Source organism: Trichomonas vaginalis, chromosome VI (genome assembly GCF_026262505.1).
Source record: "Trichomonas vaginalis G3 chromosome VI, whole genome shotgun sequence".
Taxonomy (NCBI): domain Eukaryota; phylum Parabasalia; order Trichomonadida; family Trichomonadidae; genus Trichomonas; species Trichomonas vaginalis.
In genome coordinates, this window is record NC_067208.1 from 2372162 (window position 1) to 2396027 (window position 23866).

The following is a 23866-nucleotide window of genomic DNA, read 5'->3' on the forward strand; positions in this document are numbered from 1 at the left end:
ATGTTTTTTCTTTACTTTACATAACCACCGGCTGCCATAAGTCTTTGACGCCAACCCATACCAGCTAATGAAGGTTGACTTGGTTTAGTATTGAAACTAACCTTTGGTTTTGGTTTATCTTCAGTTTGTGGCTTCCCTTCTTCTATTGGTTTTTCGTCACTTTTCGGTTCATCTGACTTTACCTCACTTGCAGGAACAGTTGTGTCGTCAACATCTTCATAAATATCATATGCCATTTGTTTTTGTTTTCCTTTCAACTTTTTGTGTTTGTTGTAAAGTTTAGAATATTTCGACTCTAAGTCAATGAGATGTTCTATAATGAACTGTTGGTCAGTGAAGTAAACTTTTCCATCTGTTGTCTCGAAAGCTCCTTCAGACTTCAATATTTATGTGAGAGTCTGTTTCTTTTTTGAGATACTTGCCGTTCCATTTTTATGAAAGTGACTTTGTAGTTAGAGTTGTTATTCCAGACCGCACTTTCATTTATTGAATTTTTCTTTCATCTGTAAGTTCTTTGACAGGTTTTGACAATGTTTCTGAACTTTTTGTTGTGTGTCAAATCTACCGTTTCAACTTCTTCGGTCATTTCATCTCAGTAAAAATTTTAGTTGGTTTGTTTTCAACTGTTGTTGTTGTTTTTTAAGTCGGTCTAAAACTTCCTGAGGTATAGGAAGAACTTGACAAAACTGGTTGTGTAACTGCTGGAAGCCGACAAATCCATCTTGAGCCCATTGTCTCAATGCTGTATTGTTCATTTCATCTCAAAAAAAATTTACATTCCCACGTTTGAGGCGGTTGCGGTTGGTGTTTTTACCCACTGTTGTGCATGGTTATATCCTCTGTTAAAGAATCTTTCACCTTGGTCCATATAGTGGCCTGCTTGGTTATAGTAGTCATTTGCTTTGTTATAGTAGTTTCCTGCTTGTCTTCCTACATTGTCCATCCATCCTTGAACTTTTCCTCTTGTTTCAGGATTTGGAAAAGATTTGCTGCATCTCGTGCTACCTCCCAACCTTTCTGTACAGTTGTATAATAGGTTGTGCTTCTCTTTCAGTATACCTAATGTACTCAAAATCTTCCTTCCAATTCAAATGCACCTCTGGCTAGTGTTCCCACTGCGGGTAAAAATCTAGATGCGACTCCTGCTAATGCGCCAAATAAACCCATTTCTTATGGGTTAAAAATGACGAATTCAAACAAGGACCCGTATGTTTCTAAGGCAACAAAGAAAGCACTCATGGTAAAAATCTTTAGTTCAACACCAAATGCTTGGTTTATGGATATCTTGGAAAACATTCCGAGATATAGAGAAGATGGACCACCATACTGGCTAATATTTGTCGTCAAAACACAAGATACTGTGAAGCCATACCATTATGGTCCAAAAATATTTTAGATGTGAAAACTGCTTGACAATATTCGTTGACAAATACCATCCAACAAAACTGACATCTGACTGTGAAAGTTCTTTCAAATCAGACGATATTAAAAACTATCTGCGTTCAAAAAATGTAAACCAATATTTCATTGTCGACCAAAACCATTCTGCTCTTGGTGTCATTGACAGTTGTATAAAAATCTTAAGAGACTTAAACCAACCACAAGGTGGTGAGGTAGATGAAATGTCATATGACGACAAGTACAGACACTTCTCCATGGCAAAGATGAGACAAGTTTTAAATATTTACAATAACCGTAAACAAAAAGGTTTGGGGAACCACTCCCCCGAAGAAATGAAAAACAACCCTGACTTAGAGAAAGACTATATATTTAATAGTTTAGTCAAAAGAGACAAACAAGAAAGAATGCCAGGCTTCAAACTTAAGAAAGGTGACAAAGTAAAAATAGAAATACCTAAACGCGACCCATATGAAAATACTATTGACTATGACAACAATGGGAACTCGGCAGGTACTCACGTTCGTGTTCGTAAAAATAGAAGAAAGTATACAAGAGAATATTATGAAGTTTTAGGCAAACATGGCAAAATGTACAGACTGCAAGCAGAAGATAAAACTACTATTGTCAGACCTCGTTTCAAACTTGTTAAGGTTCAAGGTGGTATACTTTCAAAGACAGTTCCTAACAAATATAAGACAACTCCTGACGAATATGCTAAAGAAGTTGAAAATGACGACTAAGCATTTCTATACCATGCGTAAACTGTCATGTAAGGTGGCATGTAGTCTTTACTCTGTCCCGTTGTTTGCGTATACCCTGAAACGCGATGTGTATGGTTTCCTTCTCCCTGTGTGCTACCCCAGAAACAATTTATAGCAAACTGAACGTCGTCTTTAACATCATATCCCTTACCTTTTTTCATTGCTGACCAATCCCAAAATCTATGCTTATGCCAACCTGCTTCAGATGTACTTAAATCTATGTAGTGACTGTGTGCAGGTAAGTTTTCACCTGAAATCGTTTTACTTCCACCTGTTTCCTTTGAAGAGTTTGCACAATACAAAAACCTGTCGACTATTTGAGTCCAAGTTCCAAAACCAAGTACTACTTCTGGTCTGGTAGAGTTCATTGACGTGTAAATAGAACCTATAGGATATAGTGTTTGAAGTATTTCTGTCTTTAACGTTTGAAGCTCTGTTTTGTCAGCTTTCTTATCATATAAATCTTGAGCAGTGAATTTAACTTTGTTTTCATCCTCCATGACATAGACATTTCTACATCTAATGTCTTTATCCGATGTTAAACCTTCTGGAAAGTTAGGAGGTTTAAAATATAATCCACCCCCACCAGTTTCTTCAATCGTTCCTAAAATACTTTCTATACCAACAGTTGAGAAGAAGTTATGTGTATGTCCAACGTCACTTTTCCTGTTTAAGGTTTCTTGTAAGTTTGTAATATTTGCAATGGTATGTGTATGTCCAACGTCACTTTTCCTGTTTAAGGTTTCTTGTAAGTTTGTAATATTTGCAATGGTATGTGTATGGTTCTTATCCGCTTTAAGGTCTAAACATCCTGAAACCCACCCTGTATCGGCTTTAGTTTTTAAAATCTTTGTTGTCCGTTCATGGTACCATTCAACCATTTCTTTAATTTTTTCATCTTTTTCATCCACATATTCCTTATCTGCCTTCTTCACTAACCCACTAGCCACATATGCTAACTCATCGTCAACATATGTTTTATCTGCTTTCTTTTCAACATCCTCTTTTGTTGCATATGTTGCATCTGCTCTGTCATGTTCTTCTTGAACTTTTTCAATGACATACTCTTTGTCAGCTTTGTTGTCAATATCTGCTTTCAAAAGAAGTTCATCTATAGGCTTCTCGTTTAAAGTTCTTTTTGTTGGATTTATACAAACAGTATGGTTCTTACTGTCTTGAAACAGAAACTCGTCTGTCAATGGGTTTATCGTCAGTTTTAAGTTTCCTTCTTTCAATGACTCAGATATCTTAGAATAGTTTGAAAAGTTTGTTGTGTTCTTATTTAGAGCTTGTATAATGAGTTGTCGGTTGTGTTGTATTTCTCTCATAGACGCTGTTTCTTTCGACATTTTTATTCTAGATAAAATATGCTTTCAATAGAAAAAGAAAATTCAAGAGTTGCTACAACTAAACCATTAGATGAACTTTTTACGAATGTCGGTCAAAAGTTTGAGACAGAGACCGTAAAGCATGAAGGCTATCGTTTTGACTACCCACTAAGATGGTTAAGAGACCCATCCGTCACAAAAGCTATTGGCTTTCGTAGAATGAAGTTCATTTCAGAAGCCATACATGGTTTCCCATTTACGGTCTTTTTGAAGTTCGATACTATAACAAAGAAAAACGTACGTATGAGAAATTTGAACAGGGAAAACTTTTACAAGTGAATTTGCTTGTAAACTTAGAAACAACTCTTCAAGCTTTTCAAGAAAAAATAAACGATTATCTATATCGAATATGCAAACCAGTTTAACATTGACGAAGGAGAGTACCATCTCGATATTATATATGACAGGAAAAATGCAACTGTTAAATTCAATAGAATAGAAGACCTTGGAGAAAACGTTTATATTTCTACAAAATATAACAACTTGGCATGGTATAGGTTTTCTGAGGATGTTAAATCAGCCTGCAGAATATCCAGTACACCCGGACTTTTATGAAGTCGAAAACCCTAATGGAACATATGAAAATGTTTTTGACTCAGATGCTATTATCGTTCATGCTCATTTTTCTGGCGCCCAAAACTCTTTTTTATGCTTGGCAAATGACTTTTACGAAAAACCTACAAAGCTATATGAACCACCGAGTGGAAGTATTTCAGACTTTCAAGTATGGTTTACAACGATGGAAGAAAGAGAATAGTTCCATTATACCATGCGTTTTACTTAGAACTTAGTCTCATATACAACTACTATCGAACGGTAAAAATATAATTTTAATACGGTTGAGGTGTTGGATTTGTTGCCAAACTAGACTGTGGTGCAGGTTCAGGCTGTTGTGTATAAACAGGAGCTTGTTCTTGGTTTCAGGGTCTTTATATAATACCAACGAACTGACCTACTCTTTTACCAATATTTTTGACTCCGTTCCAAATTCCTCTTCCGACGGTTTTTATTCCATTCCATATACCTCTTCCAACATTTCGAAAGAAGTTTCCTATTCTTCCAAAGAAACCCATTTTACTATATGTAAAAATCTAATGTCCGCCTAGTCTCTTACGTTTCCTTCTGAGTTCCATAGCATTTTTTAACTGGAGCTCATACATTCTATTTCTCCTCTGGTAGAAAACATACTCTGGGTCAACTCCTGTGTTCGCGTCATCTGCATAGAGTTGTTTATATCCCACTTCAGGGTTTGTATAAAACTCTTTCCATCTCATATTTGCATACCATGGTGGTAAGCCTAACGCAGCGTCATTTGACATGGCAGTTTGCATTTGTACATCTGTTGGCACTTGACCATAGTTTGCCATTGCAGTTTGTATTCTAACTTCATTTGGAATATTCTCTGGGTTTGGTTGTCCAGGTTGCTGTGCATTCGCTAAGTTCTGTGCGTCCATTTAATATTAGATAAAAATATCTCTTACGAGTACATATGCTGAACATTTGCTGGTATTGGTTCATCTTCATATTCTCTATATCTTTCTGCCACGTCAAATAAGTAAATGACACAATGGAAAAAACCTAAAACAAGTAGTCCTATTTCAAACCACATTTACTTACCAATAAAATTTCTTTGTTGTGACACTTTCTCCGGTTTATAGGACCTCTCTCATATTCTATCTTATCGTATCTAAACTCATAGTCATGTATGTCCTCTAACCATCTCATAACACTTTCCAAACCACTTTTATCGGATGTAAAGTAAAAGCATGGATGGTTATGTAAAACGTCTAAAGTTTCTAAAGAGTCTCTCAAAGTCCAGTCTACTTGGTATTGAAAATCCCATGTGTTATAGAACGGCGGGTCCACTATAAAGAAAACATTTTCCTTGTCTTTATATTTTTCATACAACTCTGTCCAACGACATCTCACAAACTCTATACCCTCAGTATATTTTTCTATGTTCTTTTTGAAAACCTTTGTATAGTTAAGATATAAAACGTTTGACATAAGTGTTTCAATGTCATGAACTCTTATAGAACCACTATACAATAGTCTAGAAGATATACTATCCCAGTCAATATACTCTGCTTTTTTCAAAACCTCTCTGACAGTATTTTTCTTATCTAATGGTATACGTTCCATCTTACCTATAGGTATCTTTTCTTTCAACTCACTCAATATTTTGTTTGTGTCTGGTATATGTTTGAGACGGTTCATATAGTTGTCGAAGTCATTGCATATAATCTTTGAGTCAGGAAATACAGTATGGCACAAATGAGATATATAGAAACTTCCACCGAACAAATCTACAAATGTTAGACCATTCGGTAGTTTCTTAAGTTCTCTCAATAGAATATCTTTACATCTACTCTTATTTCCAAAGAAGGGTAACGGTGGTTTTGTAAAATTCATTTTATATTTAATAAAAATGTTTTTTCCCTGAAAAGTGACAAAACATCTTCAGGGGGCTAGAGGGGCGCAGCCCTGGAAGCCCCAATACTTTTTTTTTTTTTTTAAATGACGAAGAAATTCATGTAACTTACAAATTTTACTGCTCAATTTTCAATTCAATTTCAAAATTTGAATGCATCCTTTATCAACATTTATCGCTCTAATTCATGATGAAAACTTTTCTCTCTCAAAAAATAGTTCGTAAATACACTACAGATCAACGACATTTTATAAATGTTGATGTATGCCAAGCTTTCTCATAAGGATTTTTAACCCTGACGATCGCCGGGATAATAAAAGTGCCAATATTTTGTTTGGATACGGCATTCAAACAAGAATATAATTTCATCATTAACTCATATTCCTGGTCCAATATTCGGCAATGATAACGATTATAATTTTTAATGTAAAAAAAAATTGTGATAAAATTTTCCAAATTTTCAAAACTTTACATTTGACGATCATCAAAAATGCCATCGCCGAAAACCATAGTTATTGTAGGTGGAGGTCCACGAGGCGTTTCCGTTCTCGAACGCCTTGTTGCTATTCTTAATTCAAGACGTAATGTTGAAGAATTAACCATCAAATTGATTGATAGGATCCAGCCTGGAGCAGGAGCTATTTGGGAGACGTCACAAACAAGAGTATTATGTATGAACACCCTTGCCGATGCAGTTACTCTCTTTACTGAACCAGGATCTACAATTTCAGCTCCAATTGAGCCAGGACCAACACTTTATCAATGGATCAAAGCAACATTGTATAAATCATATAATGATGATCAAAATATTCTTACCAGTTTTGCTGAGGAACTTCATGAATTGCGTCCAGAATCACATCCAAGCAGAGCTTTGTACGGTGAATATATTAATTGGTTTTACAACAAAGTAAAGGCAAAAATCCCATCATTTGTACATTTTGAAGAAATCAAAGCAATTGTTCAAAAAATTGAGAGAAAAGAAGAATATGATGTACTTTATCTTAACAATGGAACAACAATCAACTCAGATGCAACTGTTATTGCTAGCGGATGGGAACGCCCAAGCTACGATGAAGAAGAAACAAAATTATTCAATGAAATTTCAGCCTATAACTCGAATAAACCAGAGAATGAGCACTTACATTGGATAGAGCCTGATAATCCGATCGAACAAAACGCTGAAATCATACCAAAAGGCGAATTTGTCATCACAAGAGGCCTTGGTATGGGATTCTTCGATTTTGTCAGCTTAGTTACAATTGGAAGAGGTGGCCAATTCATTGGAGACCAGATTTCCCTTGATTTAGAATACAAACCATCTGGCAATGAACCAAAAATCTTTGTTGCATCAGGAAGAGGCTATCCATATCTTCCAAAGTCTCTTTATGACTCATTACCACCCGATTCACCACTTACAAGGCTCAAAAAAGTCATCAGTGAGATCAATAAAAATTATCCAATTGAAAATGACGGATGGTCGAAAGAATTAGTTGATTTTACGACACAAGTTTTCCCAGCAATCATCAGAGATGCATATGATGCCTTCTATACAACATTGTGGACATTTCATCCAGAAAAAGTTCACAAACCAATAGAAGAAATCAGGCAACTCATTGATAACTTAGATCCTCTTAAGTTATATGAGAAAGTTGCTGACGAATTATTAGTTGTTGCCGATGAACATCCAGATTTGGAAAGATATAATTTGAAGAATTTGTCTTCCATTGAAGAATTGACACAAAATGTGAATGATCTCATAGAAAAAGACCTTTTGGATAGTCATCTCGCGTACACAAGTCCTCAGAAAGCATTCCTTTGGTCTATTTCATGCTGCAGAAAGCCAGCGAGTATTTTAGGAGCAGGAAGATACACGCAAGAATCAAGGAAAGGAATTTATGGAAGATTGATGAGATTCGGACAAATGGTTGGCTCTGGACCTCCAGCATTTAGAACTGCACAGTTAAGAGCATTGATAAAGAAAGGTATTGTTAAATTCATTGGTGGAAATCCAAAATTAGAAATCAATGAAAAAGGATTTGTTGTTTCAAGTCAAAACTCAAACAACGAACAAATAACTGCCAAATATTTAGTTGATGCTTGGATGCATAGAACAGATGCAACAAGGCCAAGAGAAGGACTTACAAAGTCCCTCTTGGAAACAGGAATTGCTCGGCTTTATTCACTCAGAAACACAAAAGGAGAAAATGTTCCGACTCCATGTCTCGAAATCGATCCTATGACAAGAAGACTTGTTAACAATGACGGAAAAATCGATCAAAGAGTTCACTTGATTGGAATTCCAACATGGTCTCAAATGCCTGACACAACAATCAGTCCAATGCCAGGAACTGACTCATTGATGCTCCAGGAAACTGATAAAGCTGCTGTTAGCGCTGCTAAAATTGTTGGTGCTTGGTAAGAAAAAAAATTATAAACTATCTTTTTATCTGATTTTACTTCTTCTTTTAAATAAACACGTAATGGCTTTACCTAAGATGTTAATGGAACAAACTTAATTTATTTGCATTCGGGTGTTATCAATAAAAGGAAATTTTTATGGCATCAGTGATTTTAGATTGAGATATTTTAGTAACAAATTTTTTTTTATCTCACATTATTCAAGATGATTTATAATAGTGTGGATTAGGTACGCATTCTGATATTCCGGGAGTCTAAATTCATATGATCAAATGAATATAACTTGGGTGAGATTTCATGCTGCCATAACACGTGATCACACTTTTGAAAATTTTATAAGATATTTCAAATATTTTGGGGTAAATACACCGGCAACCCCTGGAAAATAATTTTTTGAGATAAAATTATGTGAAAACTAAATGTTTGTTACTAATCATCTTTAAGAGTTTTCACAAGCATGTAAATACTGTCCAATTCAGATATATTCATATAGAATATAAATTCATTTTCTTTATCTGACCAAAAATCACCAATTTCATTAAATAACTAATATTTATTACTGTAATATAATAACAAACATATTAAAATAATATTGAAAATAATTAGCAATTGCAATTACTCTTTTTTCTTTGATTTAGTGTAAGACTTATCTGGTCAAATTGATCTCTTTGATGACTGCTGCATAAATCAACCATTGCTAAGAAAGTTTCATCAATATTACTGCCATTAACTGCTGAAGTAATAAGAGATTTAGAAATTTCATGTTCTTGAGCAAATTTTTCGGCAGCTAATAAAATTTCCTTGTCATATACTAAATCAGACTTATTTCCTATTAATAATGCCGGAACTTGCTGAATTCCATTCTTTTGAGCAAGTGATTTGAATTCTCCATACCAAAATTCTAAGCTTTCTAGACTTTTATGATTTGTAAGATCATAAACAAGGATACAACCATCAGATCCTCTATAATAATTCGGCGCTACGGACCTATATCTCTCCGAACCAGATGTATCCCAAATGTTTAATATGTATTTTGTATTGTTATGCGTTAGTTCTTTGGATAAAAACGAAAATCCTAAAGTTGCTGAATATGAGTCATCAAATGTTCCTTCTACAAAACGATTAATAACACTTGTTTTACCTACAAAATACTCTCCTAACACAGTGATTTTTAACTGTGTTGAAGAGTTATCTGAATCAAGTGCCATTTTTTTTAAAAAGTGACATTTGATTGATTTATAAACATTCGTATTTTTACCAACGAACCGACTTTATGGGTCATCGCCATGCAAATTTTTATTCTTTCATTGAACTGCGGTTGTAGGATAGTTTCTTCAACTTTAATCTCATTCAAACCAAGGGGATTAAATAAGTTTGAAGAGGTTTAAATTGGGTTTTGAGGGGGGGTTGTAAATTATATCGTACTCATTTGTGAGAATTGGAGGTTTTTACATTAAAATATTTTTGCCATTCTGTCAAAAATAAAGTAGCTGATAACCAAAATGGCTCAAAGAGATTTTATCCTTTTCGTGTCGATTCTAAAATTTATCATTAGATCGGCACCTGAACCCATCAGCAATTTTTGTACCCGAAAAATTTGGAAACGCTAATTGAAATTAGTTGGAACCAACTTCTCTGATAAACCTAGAATTGAAAAACATTCATACACAGAAAATGAGACGATTTCATCAACTTTTCTCTCATTCATACCAAGCATGAACAAAAACACAAACAGTAAAAATAATAACTTAATGTTAATTCGAAAAACAGTTATTATATCTCTTTTATCTTATTAATAAGGCAGATATAACTAGTTTTATTCTTATTTATTTATATATGGCGAATATCAAAATACTATTGAAAGTTTTGCATTATGTTGTTAGAGAATTGGATATTCTATATTTTGAATATTTTCGTAGTATCAGTATAAAGAATATAAAAAGTAGTGATCAATTATTAATTTTATTCAAAATTAAACTTCTGCGCCAACAGATTTATCATCAGCCTTTTTGCGAAATACAAATATGTATACACAAACGCCAATAACAACAGCGACAATAACAACTGCAACGACAATTCCAACTATGAGGCCAACTTTAGATCCTTTTGATCCGGAGCCACCACTACTTCCAGATTTATCACTTCCGGATAGTCCTTTCTCCGAGCCACCACTACTTCCAGATTCATCACTTCCGGATAGTCCTTTCTCCGAGCCACCACTACTTCCAGATTCATCACTTCCGGATAGTCCTTTCTCCGAGCCACTACCTCCATCTCCATGTCCATTTCCAGATTCATCACTTCCGGATGAAGGGGCTGTAACAGTAACAAACATGTCATTTTCGTCTGCATCTGTTGTGATATCTGGTTCATTACACACATTGTATTTGGACGGCTTAACCTTGCTTGTCGAAATATATTGATTACTTCCTTTATAAGATATTTGATTACTTGAAAAAGAATTCGATAGAAAAGTATAATTTTGTTTGGGTGTTCCTGTGTAAGCATATATAATTGAGTATTGATGATTGGAATTATCCATGATATAAGGTTGTTGTAGTGGATTTGTGATATCTGATGCATCAGTAACAGTAGCTTGTGATGATTCTAATTCCACCATAATCGGACCTTTAACTGTCAGGGTTGCATTGTTACCTTTAATCACAAATTTGCAGACTTTTGTATCTGAGATAGTGAGGTTACTAATATTGGATTTCTGAATTTCATATACACCATATATTTCTGTGCAGCCGATTGTTTGTCCATTGCTTACGTTTATTTGGACATTAGGTTTGGTAGGGTGCATCATATCAGCAAATTGTTTAGATAGATTCTTGGCTAAACCTAAGATAGGAAGTAAAGATATCATTTTGAAATAATGAAGTCAATGATTCAAATTTGTTTCTACTTCAATTCGATTATAATTTCTGAACACTCTTCAAGAAATTCTTAATTTCATTCAATAGTATTTCATATTGTCGAAGTCCATATTTATACATGATTAAGATCACCAATGGGACAAATCCATTTCAAATTCAAATTCTAAAATGTTTCTAACAGAAATATTAATTCTTGTACTAATGGTAGATATAACTTCAATGCTAGGATTGTTAAAAATGCAAAAAATCAAAAATTATTAGTCAAATTAATTTGAACATTTAAAACGTTTTTCTTTGCAACAAGTCTAAATTCATGATTCAATCTGTACTATGAACAAATTTTATCTTGAAATTATAATTAGAATTCAATGTGTTTTTGTGAATTAAATACTTATTGAATCGAGATCTTTTCTTAATTCAATGATAATTTTATAATTAATTATAAATACAATGAAACATATTCGAAATTGAAAAGAATGACTTTTTCTGTTCTTTCAATCATTCAATTTGAATTTTGCAATATTGGATTTCGCATTAAATAGCTATTAAATACAACAAGCAATTTAACTTACATTCAAATTTATTTGTGTTATATTCAATCTTCTCAAAACTTATAATTTTCGGCTATAGCATGATTATATGCTATATAATATAATAAACCTATAATAGTATCATTCTTTCAATTATTTGAAAAGAAAACCGAAAAAATCTATTTTCGGTCTATAACAAATTAATTATAATACCCATCAATTCAAATTTTTGGGTCCCTTTTGCAACGAAATCATAATGCCCAAAGCTCAGAAAAGGTTTGGAGTATATTTCAAATATATATAATTATTACTCACATTTAATATATATAATTATTACTCACATTTAATATATATAATTATTACTCACATTTAATATATATAATTATTACTCACATTTAATATATATAATTATTACTCACAATTTTTGAAAGAATATTCAATTAGTGTAGGGTTGTTAAAAATATCAAAAATTAGCGTTTTGAAGACACCATGGTGTCTTATAATTTTCCCTTCCTTATTGGCGTGTAGAAATAAATGCGCCAATAGATTGAAGAAGAAGAATTGTTTTTCTCTTAATGAACTTTAATCCTTTTGATATAAGAATATTAAAAATATTAATATAATTTCGATTTCGGAAATTAAATTTCCAAATTTTTTGTCGATTTCGGAAATAACAGGATCCCGCATCCAACACGCAACAACAAAACACAAAACACACTTTTTGGTTCTGTCATCGTTTTAATCGTAATTTATGTAATACATGATTTGTATAAATTTTACAATAATAGAACCTATATTATATTCTTTTCAAAGATTTTTGCAAATCATCAAAAATAATTGTATTTTAAAAAACTTAAATTAGTTTTTATGATTGACTAAAGCAATCATATTTATTCATCATTAAATAAACAAAAAAATAATATTTGAGAGTTATTTCAAAAAAAACACATTGAATTTATTAATTTGTCTCAATTTCAGTATTATAAATTTTTATAATTTCAATATTTTGAAATACACTTTTTAATATTTCAATATTTATGATATTTCAATGTATTAAGTGGTCTCAAATTGAGCTTCTCAAATATAAGTTGGCATATTCAAATAATAAAATTAAATAATATTTAAAATAATAAATAAAAGTGATTGAGGTCATAGCTAAACGGCTGTTTCAGTCATTAATTCTTAAAAATAAAAAGGGTAAAAACTAAATAAAATGGGTAAAATTCAATAGTGTCTGTGCTATCGTTCAATTTGAAGGTGTCTTTTGGAACCGCAAGACACATTGAATTTTTGAATAGTGTATTATGGTTTGACAGACACCAATGAAAAAAATAAAATGATATTTATTTTAAATATATAAGATCCTTATATAAAATATAAATATTTTATCGTTTTATTTTCTTGTTTTAGAAATGTTTTTTATTGAACAATCAATAAAACTAACTCCAAAATAAAATTTTTGATTTAAAGACACTATGATGACACCAGGCAAATCTTCCAAGACACCTATCGTCGGGAATCTAACAACCCTATTTTTACAAAATTTTTAATAACCGCTTAAAAAAATTAAAATTTTATTCTTTGGCCTTGACCACTTCACATTTTTGGTATCATTTTATTCATTTGAAATTTTTTTTGGAGTAGCATCAACGCAAGATAGTACGAAATATCGATACCTCAATGAAGCACTAACCACACAGATGCAAAAAACACACGAAAAACAAAAACTTTATCTAATATTAGCAAATCTTTCAACAAATCAAGCATAAATGCGCAATAAGAACATACCAAACGGCTACACATATACAAGATAATATCTAAACAACTCACAAACCATTACTTAAGCGAAGACAGAAAGGAAATTGAAACAGATTACGAAAAGGAAGACCTGAAGAAAGACCGAAACACAAAGAAAGTGATAGAAAAGCAAGTAAAAGACAAGACCAGCTAAAGAAGTACAGAAGAGCGAAAAAGATCGATACGACTGGAAGATTAATTTACTGTTTCTCAGTCTCCAAGCCGAGTTCAAGACTCAGAACAAACACCACAAGTATGTTGATTATGTATTATATCTTCTTATATGGTTGTTTTAGGAATAAAATCCTTTTTTATGCTTTAAATTTAACTTTTTTTATCCTCATTGAATGTCAAAAATTTTTGAATAGTTTACACTTTTTGGCGGGCATACAATTTTTCTTTTATTTCTTGTTAAATAAAATTAGCATCTAATAACAAATTAATTTTTCATTTAATATGGATTTTTTTTGTTCCCCTAGAATTTGACAGCTTACAGAATATGCTTATTTTTATGATATTTAGAATGCTAATTAAATGAACAATCTATATTCCCAATATCAGAGATTTTTTGTTTTTCTCACCTTTCTGACATAGGAAAAGGGTAAATTTTTAGCAAAAAACGATTGACTTTAATAAAAATTTCAAAAACATCATCATTGAGATCATTTTTCATATAAATAATATAACCTGTTTATACGCATTCATTTCCTTAAGTTTAATGAAATTCCAGTAAACGACCACTTATTAAAAAGTGACGATTTGAACAGGTTTGTCTAAGAAGATTGAATATGAATATCGAATATCCAAGCAATGCTACCGATTATGCAGGGCAACAAACCAGTCAGCATTTTCCTTCTCAAACTAAATCAGAAGAGAATGATGATCAGCATAAACCGACAAGCGCCGATTTTCTAGGCTTTAACGTTCATTTTGGTGATCAATTAGAGCCTCAACAAACATCAGGCAGTCGAGCAAGAGCTAAGCGATGGACGCCAGAAGAAGATCAGAAGCTGCGCGATGCAATCACACAACATGGTACAACAAATTGGCAAGCAGTTGCTACAATGGTTGGCAATGGAAGGGCTAGATCACAATGCAGTCAAAGATGGAATCGTGTTCTTAATCCTGAAATCTCAAAGGCCAATTGGTCTAAAGAAGAAGAACAGATACTTATCAAAAGCGTAGAACAATATGGCAATAAAGCATGGACTAGAGTCGCTCAGCAACTTGGAAATAGAACGGATGTACAATGTCGTTTCAAATATAGATATTTAATGAAAAAATTCGATCAAGCTAACGCTCTAGCAGCTCAAGAACAACCGCAACAAATGCCTAAAGAAACAGATACGGTTTGAACCAAAAAATTGCTATATACCTTGTTGATTGTTTTGATGGTAAATTGTCATCATTTAATGCATATATATCGAATTAAATGAATTCAATTTTCATAAGCCTGATTACTTTAAAGTTACTTTTAGTGGAATTTTTATTAATATTTTTTTGTAAGTGACCTAAGCGATAATAACTAATTGATAATTCGGATATGTTTGATGAATATAGCATTTTCTCGAAAATATGAAGTATATTAATATTTTTATAACTGTAATAGCAGGATTTTCATGGCAGTGGCTATACTACTACACCACACTTTAGTTATTTTCCGAAGCTTGGCTATTAATGCACTATAAAATTAATAAGTTTCAAATTTTCGAGTTATTTGTGGAAAGAATTAGCTTAAAACTGATCCCACTGTCTTGATCCTAGACCACAAACGGTTGATGTATCTTAAATCCCCAATTTTTTGTGTGGGGTTGTAAGATGCACAAAAGAGTAGCCATAAGATAATGTAAACTTGTAAATTCTACAACAATTTATAACGAAGTTTCAAAATCATTCTTTTAAACTCATTATCTTAATCCAAGCAATTTCCAAACAAATTTTTTTGTTGCTTTTTTACGCGGATAAAGTCATTCTTACTGAGTTTTCTGAACATGAAATATTTCACATGGCTATTACAAGCCAGATTATACTTGTTTATACTATTCTTTAATATAAACGAATCATTGTCAATAATATTCAAGAAAATTCATGCAAAAAATGTCATTATTTGGTTAATTAAGTAACCTTCCAAAGATGTAGGAAATCCTTCATTATTACTATTTATAATTCTCATAGTTTTCAATAATTGCTTGAATTTGAATTTAATTTAGCAAATGATAGCTTCTCATGCTAAGCAAATCTTAGAGTATAGGAGTCAGTGAATATTGTATATTGCTAGTATTATTATATTTCTCATATTAATTTTGAAACAAATATTATCTCTGAATATTCTACGTATCAGTCAATAAATATAGTCTACTAATGCTACAAATTAAAATTCCCACAAGCATTAGTCTCCAGCCACAGATTCAATGAGAGCGAATAATTTTCCTTACTATTACAATTCTATCTATTCTTGTGGAAATACGACATAATTCGTTCTATTTTCTAATGAAATTATGAAATTTAATAAATTTTCAATTTGCGAATTTTTAATGGATTCATGCATTCATCCCAGACCAATCGATTTTGTTTTCAATAAGTATCCATATCAATAATTTATTATCCATTTGAAGATTTCGCTTCATTTTCCATTTGGTGCAAAAGGTGACCAAACTATTTTTTGAAAGTTCGTCATATCTTTAATGGTACTATTTCAGCGTGTACAATGAATACAAAAATTCTAAGAGTGCCACATAAAATAGTACTTTAGACTTGAGTTAATGCTACCAAGCAAATGTTAAAAAGATGACTTTAGTGTTTTGATAATCAAAGATTAAAATCATTATTGTCTAAATCAATAATCATAACGACAGAAGTTAATGTTTTTTCATTAGTGCTTTAAATCCACTTTTAAAAGTATACCTCAAAAATCAAAATATCAAAAAAAAATTGGCCGATAGGTTTGGCTTTAATTTTTGTCTGCTTTTATGATTTGATATGGATGTTATAATTTTAAAAGTTGAGCCAAATTCACCAATAGATTTTTGAGATTTGCAAATACTCAATAATTTTCAGCGTGTTATCTTTTATTAAAAGAACTATTTGGTTTCAGTATCATATAAATTGATATTTACTTTCTATTTGAACCTTCATTTAGCTAATGATTTAGTAATACAGATTTCATCTAATCCTTATAAGAGAATTTTGAATTTGTTATAATAAAAAAACAAACAGATATAGCTTACACTTCTATAATAAAGATACCTTTTATAGAAATCAGTATGAAATGTGTTTTTTGACACGTAAAGCTCTCAATTCATTATAACATGTTTGTCGATTTTTATATATTTTTCGCTTTCATTATCTATGATATTAAAAATTATGTCATCAGAATGTGAAATAATTAAACAAATGCCCTGCGGGAAGTATTTTATACTAGAATTTATAAAAAAAATCACTGTACGTTTAGCCTACTGGTTATGTCGTGGGGTTCAAAGGCAATATGTTCAAATCAGTAAGCACCCAGTTTTTTTTAACAAGGTGAATATAACTTTTGATCGAAATCAATGAGTTACATGAATTATCATTTATCTAACTACAATTAAATTGTGAAAATATACTATCCAATATTAGCGTTTAATAAAATCAAAGATTATTGACTTATATTTTGAAAGTAATCTAAGCAGAATTTAGATATCCAAATTCTAAATATCTTCATGCTTAGATGCTAGATAATATATTCTTATTTGAAAAATTTATAATGTTATTATTTTCTTATTTGATATTTACTACAAGCAGAAAAGCATTTATATTGTAAATTAACAGATTATGATAATTATACTCGTTTTTATATGTTCTTAATGAAGAATATCAAACGTATTTCTATGAGTTTTAAAAAATGAAAAGTTTTAATATGGCTAATATATTTATTATCATTAATAGAATAAAAAAGTTTTTTTCGCATATCACTCGATGATTTACCTTCGAGTTTTGATAAATTTCGAAAAAATTTAAGGAATGCTCTTTGAATTTCTTTACCTATAAGCATATTATCTGCCGTATTATTTTTCGCTAATTGTAGAATTTTATTTAATTTTAATAATTAACCTTCTAAGCTTATTGAGAGATCACATTGTATATTTGATACGTAGTACATATGCTAAATCTGTGAATTAGATTGTAAGATATTGAACAAACGTTCTTAAACATTTTAGATTTTAGGGAATTACTGAATTAAACTATATTTCTTATATGATATCTTCATGTTTGGATGCTTTGGGTATAATTTATTGGGCTTTTTCTATCCAAATGTTTGGCAATGGTAACCCAATTTCTAACAAATTTATGATGGAAAAATTTATGACTTTTATGGAGCCGAAAAAAAAGCATAGAATGAATAAGACCATTAAAGATAAGCTGTAATTTGATTGTGAATTTTAAGAAAAGAATTTGGATTAAAATTTGAAATTCTTTTTTTTGAAAATTAGCCGATGATATGCTTAAGCTAAAAATTACTAGAAGCGGTGTGATATAATTTATATAAAAACAAAATACAGCTTGATTTATATAGTAATTTATGCTTTACATGTATTTTATATAAATTTTTATTGAATTCAAATATTCAATAGTTTTTTTATGCTAGATTAGTTGTATTATTTAAATATATTATATTGGCAACCTTTCTTTACCCTGTCCTAATAAACGCATTTTGTAAAAAATATAGTGCATCAGTTTCGAACCAGCGTCCCCGGTACCCAATAGTAAGGGGTAATAACCATTCGACCATTTGCCACGTAAAGCATCGCCAAATTTTTTTGTATTTAATCACTCCCAAAACACTGTTTTGGCTTATTGGAAGCATATCAGACATAATCGCCATAATCAAAAAATCTATATACCCAATAACTAATAAATTTGTCGATATAGATTTTCCATAAAATTAGTTTTTAGTCTGATCTTAAAATAAATTTAATTTTTTATAAAAAAAAATCACATTTAAAAGTACCTTTTTAGTAGCTCGAAATCCTGTTGGTGGATTTCGGGCGTACTTCAAAATTAGCTTTTCTTCTACATATGCAAGCTATATTTTAAATATGGGGCAAATCGGATCGGCGAAAGGAGTTTAGTTACCTTTTTTGGTGCATTATTGTTCAATGTTTGGGAACTAGTTAAAAAGGCATAATTTATTGAGATATTATACCGATTATGAAATGCTTTACCAAAACTTGAATTCCAATATCGAAATTGCAATTCATATTCAATTGAAAAATGGATAAAAACTCAAAATTACAAAATTGCAGTACTATAGCATATATTCAAAATTAAATGAATAATGAAGTGATGCTAATCGTCCACGCTCTTAAAATGTGAAAGATAAAAATTATTAAGAATTGTTTTATATCTATCTATTAAAGAAAATAATTTGGTGTTTTTTATAAAGTAACATCAAAATCTCGATATCTCAATTTTTCAATTTCAGTACAAATTCAATTTTGTTTCTTTTTATCTCCTATTAAATATTATCACAGATCTGAAAGATGCTATCATAATTTGAATGTAGCTCAATTTTGTATATCTCTTCAATTTTTTTATCCCCTCAATCCAATCCTACATGAAAAATGCAAGTAATTTGGAATAATAAAAAAAGACACCAAAGTGAAAAGAAAACGATGAAATTTTAGAACTTTACAAATTAAAAATATTTTCATGATCACATCCGACCATATCCAAACTAAAGTGACTACGGTAAGTAAAAAAATGAAATGGACTGCAGAGGAGGATGAAATCCTGAAGTCCAGAATAGAGAAGTTTGGAACGGGAAATTGGTCATTGATCGCCCAAGAATTACAAGGCCGAACTGGTAAACAGTGTCGCGAGAGGTGGACTAATCAATTGAATCCTAATCTCAATCGCGATAACTGGTCTTCGAATGAAGATCGCATTTTACTCCACCAACAACAGATCTTTGGTAATTCATGGTCGAAAATATCAAAATATCTGCCAGGTAGGAGTTCTAACTCAATAAAGAATAGATGGAGCTGGCTTTCACGTCATAGAGCTTTACCACAAAAGAATAACGCTCCAGCAATAAAAATTCAGCCACAGATTCAACAGCAAAAGCCTTTGACAATGAATTTCGATCCTTCCACTTCTGAGTGTCTCGGATCCATCTCGTTTATGATGCTTGATCTTCCTGATGTTGAATTCAGTTCTGATTTCAATCTTCAGGATTTCCCAGCTATTGATACATCAGACAAAGGACTTTCCCTTTGGGATGTTCTCTAAATAATTAGTTTATCTTTCTTTCAATCGCTTCGTTCTTTTTAATTTTTAATTTGACACAGTCTCGTCGCCCAAAATTTATTCACATCAATCGAAAATGGCTTAATCACTATTTACAAATCAGGCTCCTCTTTTCATTCTCTTTTTTACTGCATTATCAAATATTCTATATTAAAAATGGTACAGTTTATTTGAGTAATAGAATGTGGCACTTAAAATCTGGAAAAGCGTAAAGAAGTTCCGTGCTTTTCTCGAAATTCCAACCATACGAAGATCAAAATATTATTAAGAGGGAAAAGAATAGAGAATTCATGTAGAATAGAAACTACAACTCGATAGAAATTCCTGGATAAAGAGAATGGAGATTAATTCCGTTGTAAAAACAAACGTGAATAAATATTCCTGAAAAAAATGTATATTTAATTTAGTCAAAGCAATACAGTGGCGCAGAATATTAGTCTCTCAGTCCAGGATTAGAACGCACGCTCTAATTTACGGATATTGGCGTGAATCTTAGGGAATTTTGCAGTTTTGTAAATAAACTTTACAAATGTAAATTGGTTTTGTAAACACTTTACATGCTATATTCATTGTTTGAAAATCGGGTAAAATAATGCAAATTTTTGTGCCATAAATGATTTATATAAAAGTATGCTATAGCCTCGAATGTGTTACCAAATTTCGTGCATCAAATTACGATTTTTTCATAAAAATCTATGAAATCATTAGATTGAAGTCAATTATTTAAAAATAAATAAAATATATAATGCCTTGGTTCAGATAAAGTATATCTGAAAATCTAAAACTTGGTTGTTTGTCCCCTTTGAAAGAAGAGGCAAAAAGTGACTCACAGAAAATGGAAAATCAAATGAACGGCATATAAATTTTCTATAAAGTATGTCTGTTTGCACGTTTATTTGTAATTTCTATAAATTTTGCTGGTTTCAAGATTTATATGTGCATTCAATTTTTTTTTGAATAGATCATTTAAATATTAAACTATTTCGATTTTACCTGATCTAAATGATTCCCCGATATATCTTGATATTTGTGTTCAAACCAGAACAAATCTGATCTTTTATTGATCTGAACGACTTTGTTGTTATAGACCGAAAATAGATTTTTTCGGTTTTCTCTTCAAATAATTGAAAGAATGATACTATTATAGGTTTATTATATTATATAGCATATAATCATGCTATAGCCGAAAATTATAAGTTTTTAGAAGATTGAATATAACACAAATAAATTTGAATGTAAGTTAAATTGCTTGTTGTTTTTAATAGCTATTCAATGAGAAATCCAATATTGCAAAATTCAAATTGAATGATTGAAAGAACAGAAAAAGTCATTCTTTTCAATTTCGAATATGTTTCATTGTATTTATAATTATATGGCAAATAAGATATTTAAACTTGATTTTTGAAGGAAAATTCACAAAATTGAATAAATTCAAATAATTTTTATTCAAAAATAAACTAGTTATTTGAGTTTAATACTAATTATCTATTCAAACTACAAAGTTTGTAATTTAAAATATTTTGTGAGATCAGATTGAATTAATTCAAGGTTCTTTTCAAATTAATATTAATGACATATTACGCATTTTCGACATTCTTAAACCAAATATATAAAAATGGGAGACGAATGTTAAATTTGCTAAGACATGGGGGAGTTGTCTGCAAAGTTTTAACTCTTATCTCTAACAAAAATTAATTTTTAAAAATGACCGAATACGTTTCACAGCGAGAGAAAAAATAAAAGGCAAGATAGAATTTTCTAGACATAAAGAAGTTGTTTACCGAGTTTTAGCTCTTATCTCTAACAAAAAATTAATTTTTTAAAAAAAATGACCGAAATACGTTTCACAGCGAGAAAAAAATAAAACTGTACACTGATTTTTAATTTTCATTTCCAGTCACTTTACTTATTATTTTTTCTTTTTTTCATTTTAATTATAAATTATTTCATAATACGTTTATTTACGTTACCATTTTCTTTATTCTTTTGAATTCCATACTAGACACTTATAGAATATTTTGATTGTTAACGTACTTCATTAGAATGAATCCTTACAAAGGGTATGTCGATCGAATTTAGTTAGTATACAAGTCTTGGGTATGGTGGCACTGCGTTCCACCTTACCCAATACTTGTGAATTTGACACTTTACAAAACCGCTAACGTATATTTTACAACACAAACACGAAACACTAACTTAACCTTAAATATTTACAAAGCCGCCAACCACTTCACTTCACTAACGAACTCACTAATGTAAAAATAAACGTTCTCACTATCGTTCTCACTAACAACTTCACTAATGTTCTCATAAATTTTCCTCAATATCTTCATCATCAGTGTTAACCCTATTGTAGTCATACTTGAAGCCATAAACTTTCTCTAACTTCTTAACGTACAATTTACATAACTTACCTTCGTCATCGTATGGTTTAATGATATAACTATTTCTATCTTTATACACAGTCAATGAAAAGTCAACTGGTCTAGGATGTATTTGAAAGAACATGTTATGCTCAGGAAGGAAGAATAAATGTTTAAATGTATGTTTGTTATATGTTTTGATTTGTATGAGTTGCTTTTGTTCTGTCATTACATCCAAATAAAATAAAAATAATTTTAAAAAATAAAATAAAAAATAAATGATATCACCACCCTCACACGTATGAAAACATAGCACAAAAATAAATTTAGGTGAAGTGGTGAGATCTCACCTCTTTTTTCACCTGTTTTTTTCACCCTGTTGAATTCATTGCTTTATAACTCTCTTCCTTGGTTTCTTTTTAGTTGCTTTCTTCACGTCTGTCTCCAACTTGACTGTCTTTCTTCTTCGTCCATAATGATACCATTACTTCCACCAGTCAATGGGTCAAATGGTCGTTCATAAGGGTTTCCATACATTCCATAAGGTCCGTATGGATAAACCGCTGGTGGAGAAGAAACATTTTCTTTAGTTCCATCGACTCTATTTAAATGCATTGTTTCACCTTTCATCTGGTCATTAAAGTCTTTTGCGTGTTTTGCAAACTCATCGTCCTTTCCTAAAGCATTTTCTGACTCAGTCGCAACCAAATTGGATGCTTTATTTATGAGCCCTATTTTATTTAATCTTAACTTCTTTGCAACCCAGCCTCCAATCTTTCCTTTATTTGCATCTAATGTCTTCGAAACCCTTCCTCCACTCATTTTATTTACTGCGTCATAAGCTCCAAGTGCTTTTGCTCCAAATGCTAATGCTTTTGTTCCCATTGCGCCTAAAGCTGCCCAAGCTACCATTTACACCATATTAAAATCATCTCTCTTCAATATTATCTCATAAAAGTTCTCGTTACTGGAGAAAGTCAATGAAACATAAGCGTTCTCACGGGCTTCGCCCTCACCGCTTTGCGGTCTATCTAACTTCTTTCTATATCTCATCTATTCGCTTCAAAATGTCTGAACAATTGCTAACATCTTCTACAACAGTTATTTCATCATGAATGACCTTCAAGAACAAGCTCATTTAATATGCAATTAAAATCATCTCAATAATGAGTCCATCCTTTCCGTCTTTGGGTAGCACAACATCTTTCATTGAAGAAGGTTCGACAAGTCTTATGTTAAACTTACTGACAAAGTTTGTTATACTATAATGCTTCGGTGGCGAATACATGTAGTTTGAAAGACATAATATAGATTCTTCAGCAAATTCACTTATACTGGATTTTATAACAATGTTCTCACGAGACCAAACGCCACCAATTGACAATCTTGTAAGCAATCCTGCTGAGCCTTCTACTGTAAATGTCGATGGTAACATTCCACGAAGGTCATCTATTGACATCTTTGAGTCACTGAATTTAAATATTTTCTTAAAGCAATCGTCATTATCTAACCATGCAATAGCTTTGAAGTTTTCATTCGAATATACATCTGCTTCATTAAATGTAAAACCTGACTTCTTTGCAGAGAGACTTTAAAATCTATTGCATTTGTTT

General features: G+C 31.3%; 10 protein-coding genes and 1 pseudogene across 11 annotated transcripts, besides 3 other annotated features; 5 read left to right on the plus strand and 6 right to left on the minus strand.

The window, feature by feature from the left end:
- Nucleotides 1-3292: part of a mobile genetic element that runs on past the window's edge.
- Nucleotides 12-236, minus strand: TVAGG3_0792670 (phage tail repeat-like family; the record flags this gene model as incomplete). The annotated part of the gene is made up of 1 exon (XM_051246978.1): nt 12-236. The coding sequence occupies one exon, from the start codon at nt 234-236 to the stop codon at nt 12-14; it is 225 nt and encodes a 74-aa protein (XP_051082453.1).
- Nucleotides 3293-3529: 237 nt separating the features above from the next.
- Nucleotides 3530-4378, plus strand: TVAGG3_0792680 (annotated as a pseudogene). Its single transcript has one exon. A coding segment is annotated over exon 1 (849 nt).
- A 263-nt stretch (nt 4379-4641) lies between these two features.
- Nucleotides 4642-5004, minus strand: TVAGG3_0792690 (uncharacterized protein; the record flags this gene model as incomplete). The annotated part of the gene is made up of 1 exon (XM_001302065.1): nt 4642-5004. The coding sequence occupies one exon, from the start codon at nt 5002-5004 to the stop codon at nt 4642-4644; it is 363 nt and encodes a 120-aa protein (XP_001302066.1).
- A 139-nt stretch (nt 5005-5143) lies between these two features.
- On the minus strand, nt 5144-5962 carry TVAGG3_0792700 (phage tail repeat-like family; the record flags this gene model as incomplete). The annotated part of the gene is made up of 1 exon (XM_051246979.1): nt 5144-5962. One exon carries the CDS (start codon nt 5960-5962, stop codon nt 5144-5146), a length of 819 nt encoding a protein of 272 aa, XP_051082454.1.
- A 509-nt stretch (nt 5963-6471) lies between these two features.
- TVAGG3_0792710 (FAD-NAD(P)-binding family) lies at nt 6472-7093 on the plus strand (the record flags this gene model as incomplete). Its single annotated transcript, XM_001302064.2, has 1 exon — nt 6472-6768. A coding segment is annotated over one exon (297 nt), but the record flags the coding sequence as incomplete, so codon positions are not given.
- Nucleotides 7094-7902: 809 nt separating this feature from the next.
- TVAGG3_0792720 (FAD-NAD(P)-binding family) lies at nt 7903-8400 on the plus strand (the record flags this gene model as incomplete). Its single annotated transcript, XM_001302063.2, has 1 exon — nt 7903-8400. One exon carries the CDS (start codon nt 7903-7905, stop codon nt 8398-8400), a length of 498 nt encoding a protein of 165 aa, XP_001302064.2.
- Nucleotides 8401-9001: 601 nt separating this feature from the next.
- TVAGG3_0792730 (small Rab GTPase RabX4) lies at nt 9002-9607 on the minus strand (the record flags this gene model as incomplete). The annotated part of the gene is made up of 1 exon (XM_001302062.1): nt 9002-9607. One exon carries the CDS (start codon nt 9605-9607, stop codon nt 9002-9004), a length of 606 nt encoding a protein of 201 aa, XP_001302063.1.
- A 635-nt stretch (nt 9608-10242) lies between these two features.
- On the minus strand, nt 10243-11288 carry TVAGG3_0792740 (uncharacterized protein; the record flags this gene model as incomplete). The annotated part of the gene is made up of 2 exons (XM_001302061.2): nt 10482-10525; nt 10590-11268. The coding sequence occupies 2 exons, from the start codon at nt 11266-11268 to the stop codon at nt 10482-10484; spliced, it is 723 nt and encodes a 240-aa protein (XP_001302062.1).
- A 1685-nt stretch (nt 11289-12973) lies between these two features.
- On the plus strand, nt 12974-15851 carry TVAGG3_0792750 (RNA polymerase II transcription regulator recruiting protein; the record flags this gene model as incomplete). The annotated part of the gene is made up of 1 exon (XM_001302060.1): nt 14394-14960. One exon carries the CDS (start codon nt 14394-14396, stop codon nt 14958-14960), a length of 567 nt encoding a protein of 188 aa, XP_001302061.1.
- Nucleotides 15852-19263: 3412 nt separating this feature from the next.
- Nucleotides 19264-20755, plus strand: TVAGG3_0792760 (RNA polymerase II transcription regulator recruiting protein; the record flags this gene model as incomplete). Its single annotated transcript, XM_001302059.1, has 1 exon — nt 19345-19872. The coding sequence occupies one exon, from the start codon at nt 19345-19347 to the stop codon at nt 19870-19872; it is 528 nt and encodes a 175-aa protein (XP_001302060.1).
- A 216-nt stretch (nt 20756-20971) lies between these two features.
- Nucleotides 20972-21756: a mobile genetic element.
- A 211-nt stretch (nt 21757-21967) lies between these two features.
- Nucleotides 21968-23866: part of a mobile genetic element that runs on past the window's edge.
- On the minus strand, nt 22789-23138 carry TVAGG3_0792790 (protein of unknown function, DUF4107 family; the record flags this gene model as incomplete). Its single annotated transcript, XM_051246980.1, has 1 exon — nt 22789-23138. A coding segment is annotated over one exon (350 nt), but the record flags the coding sequence as incomplete, so codon positions are not given.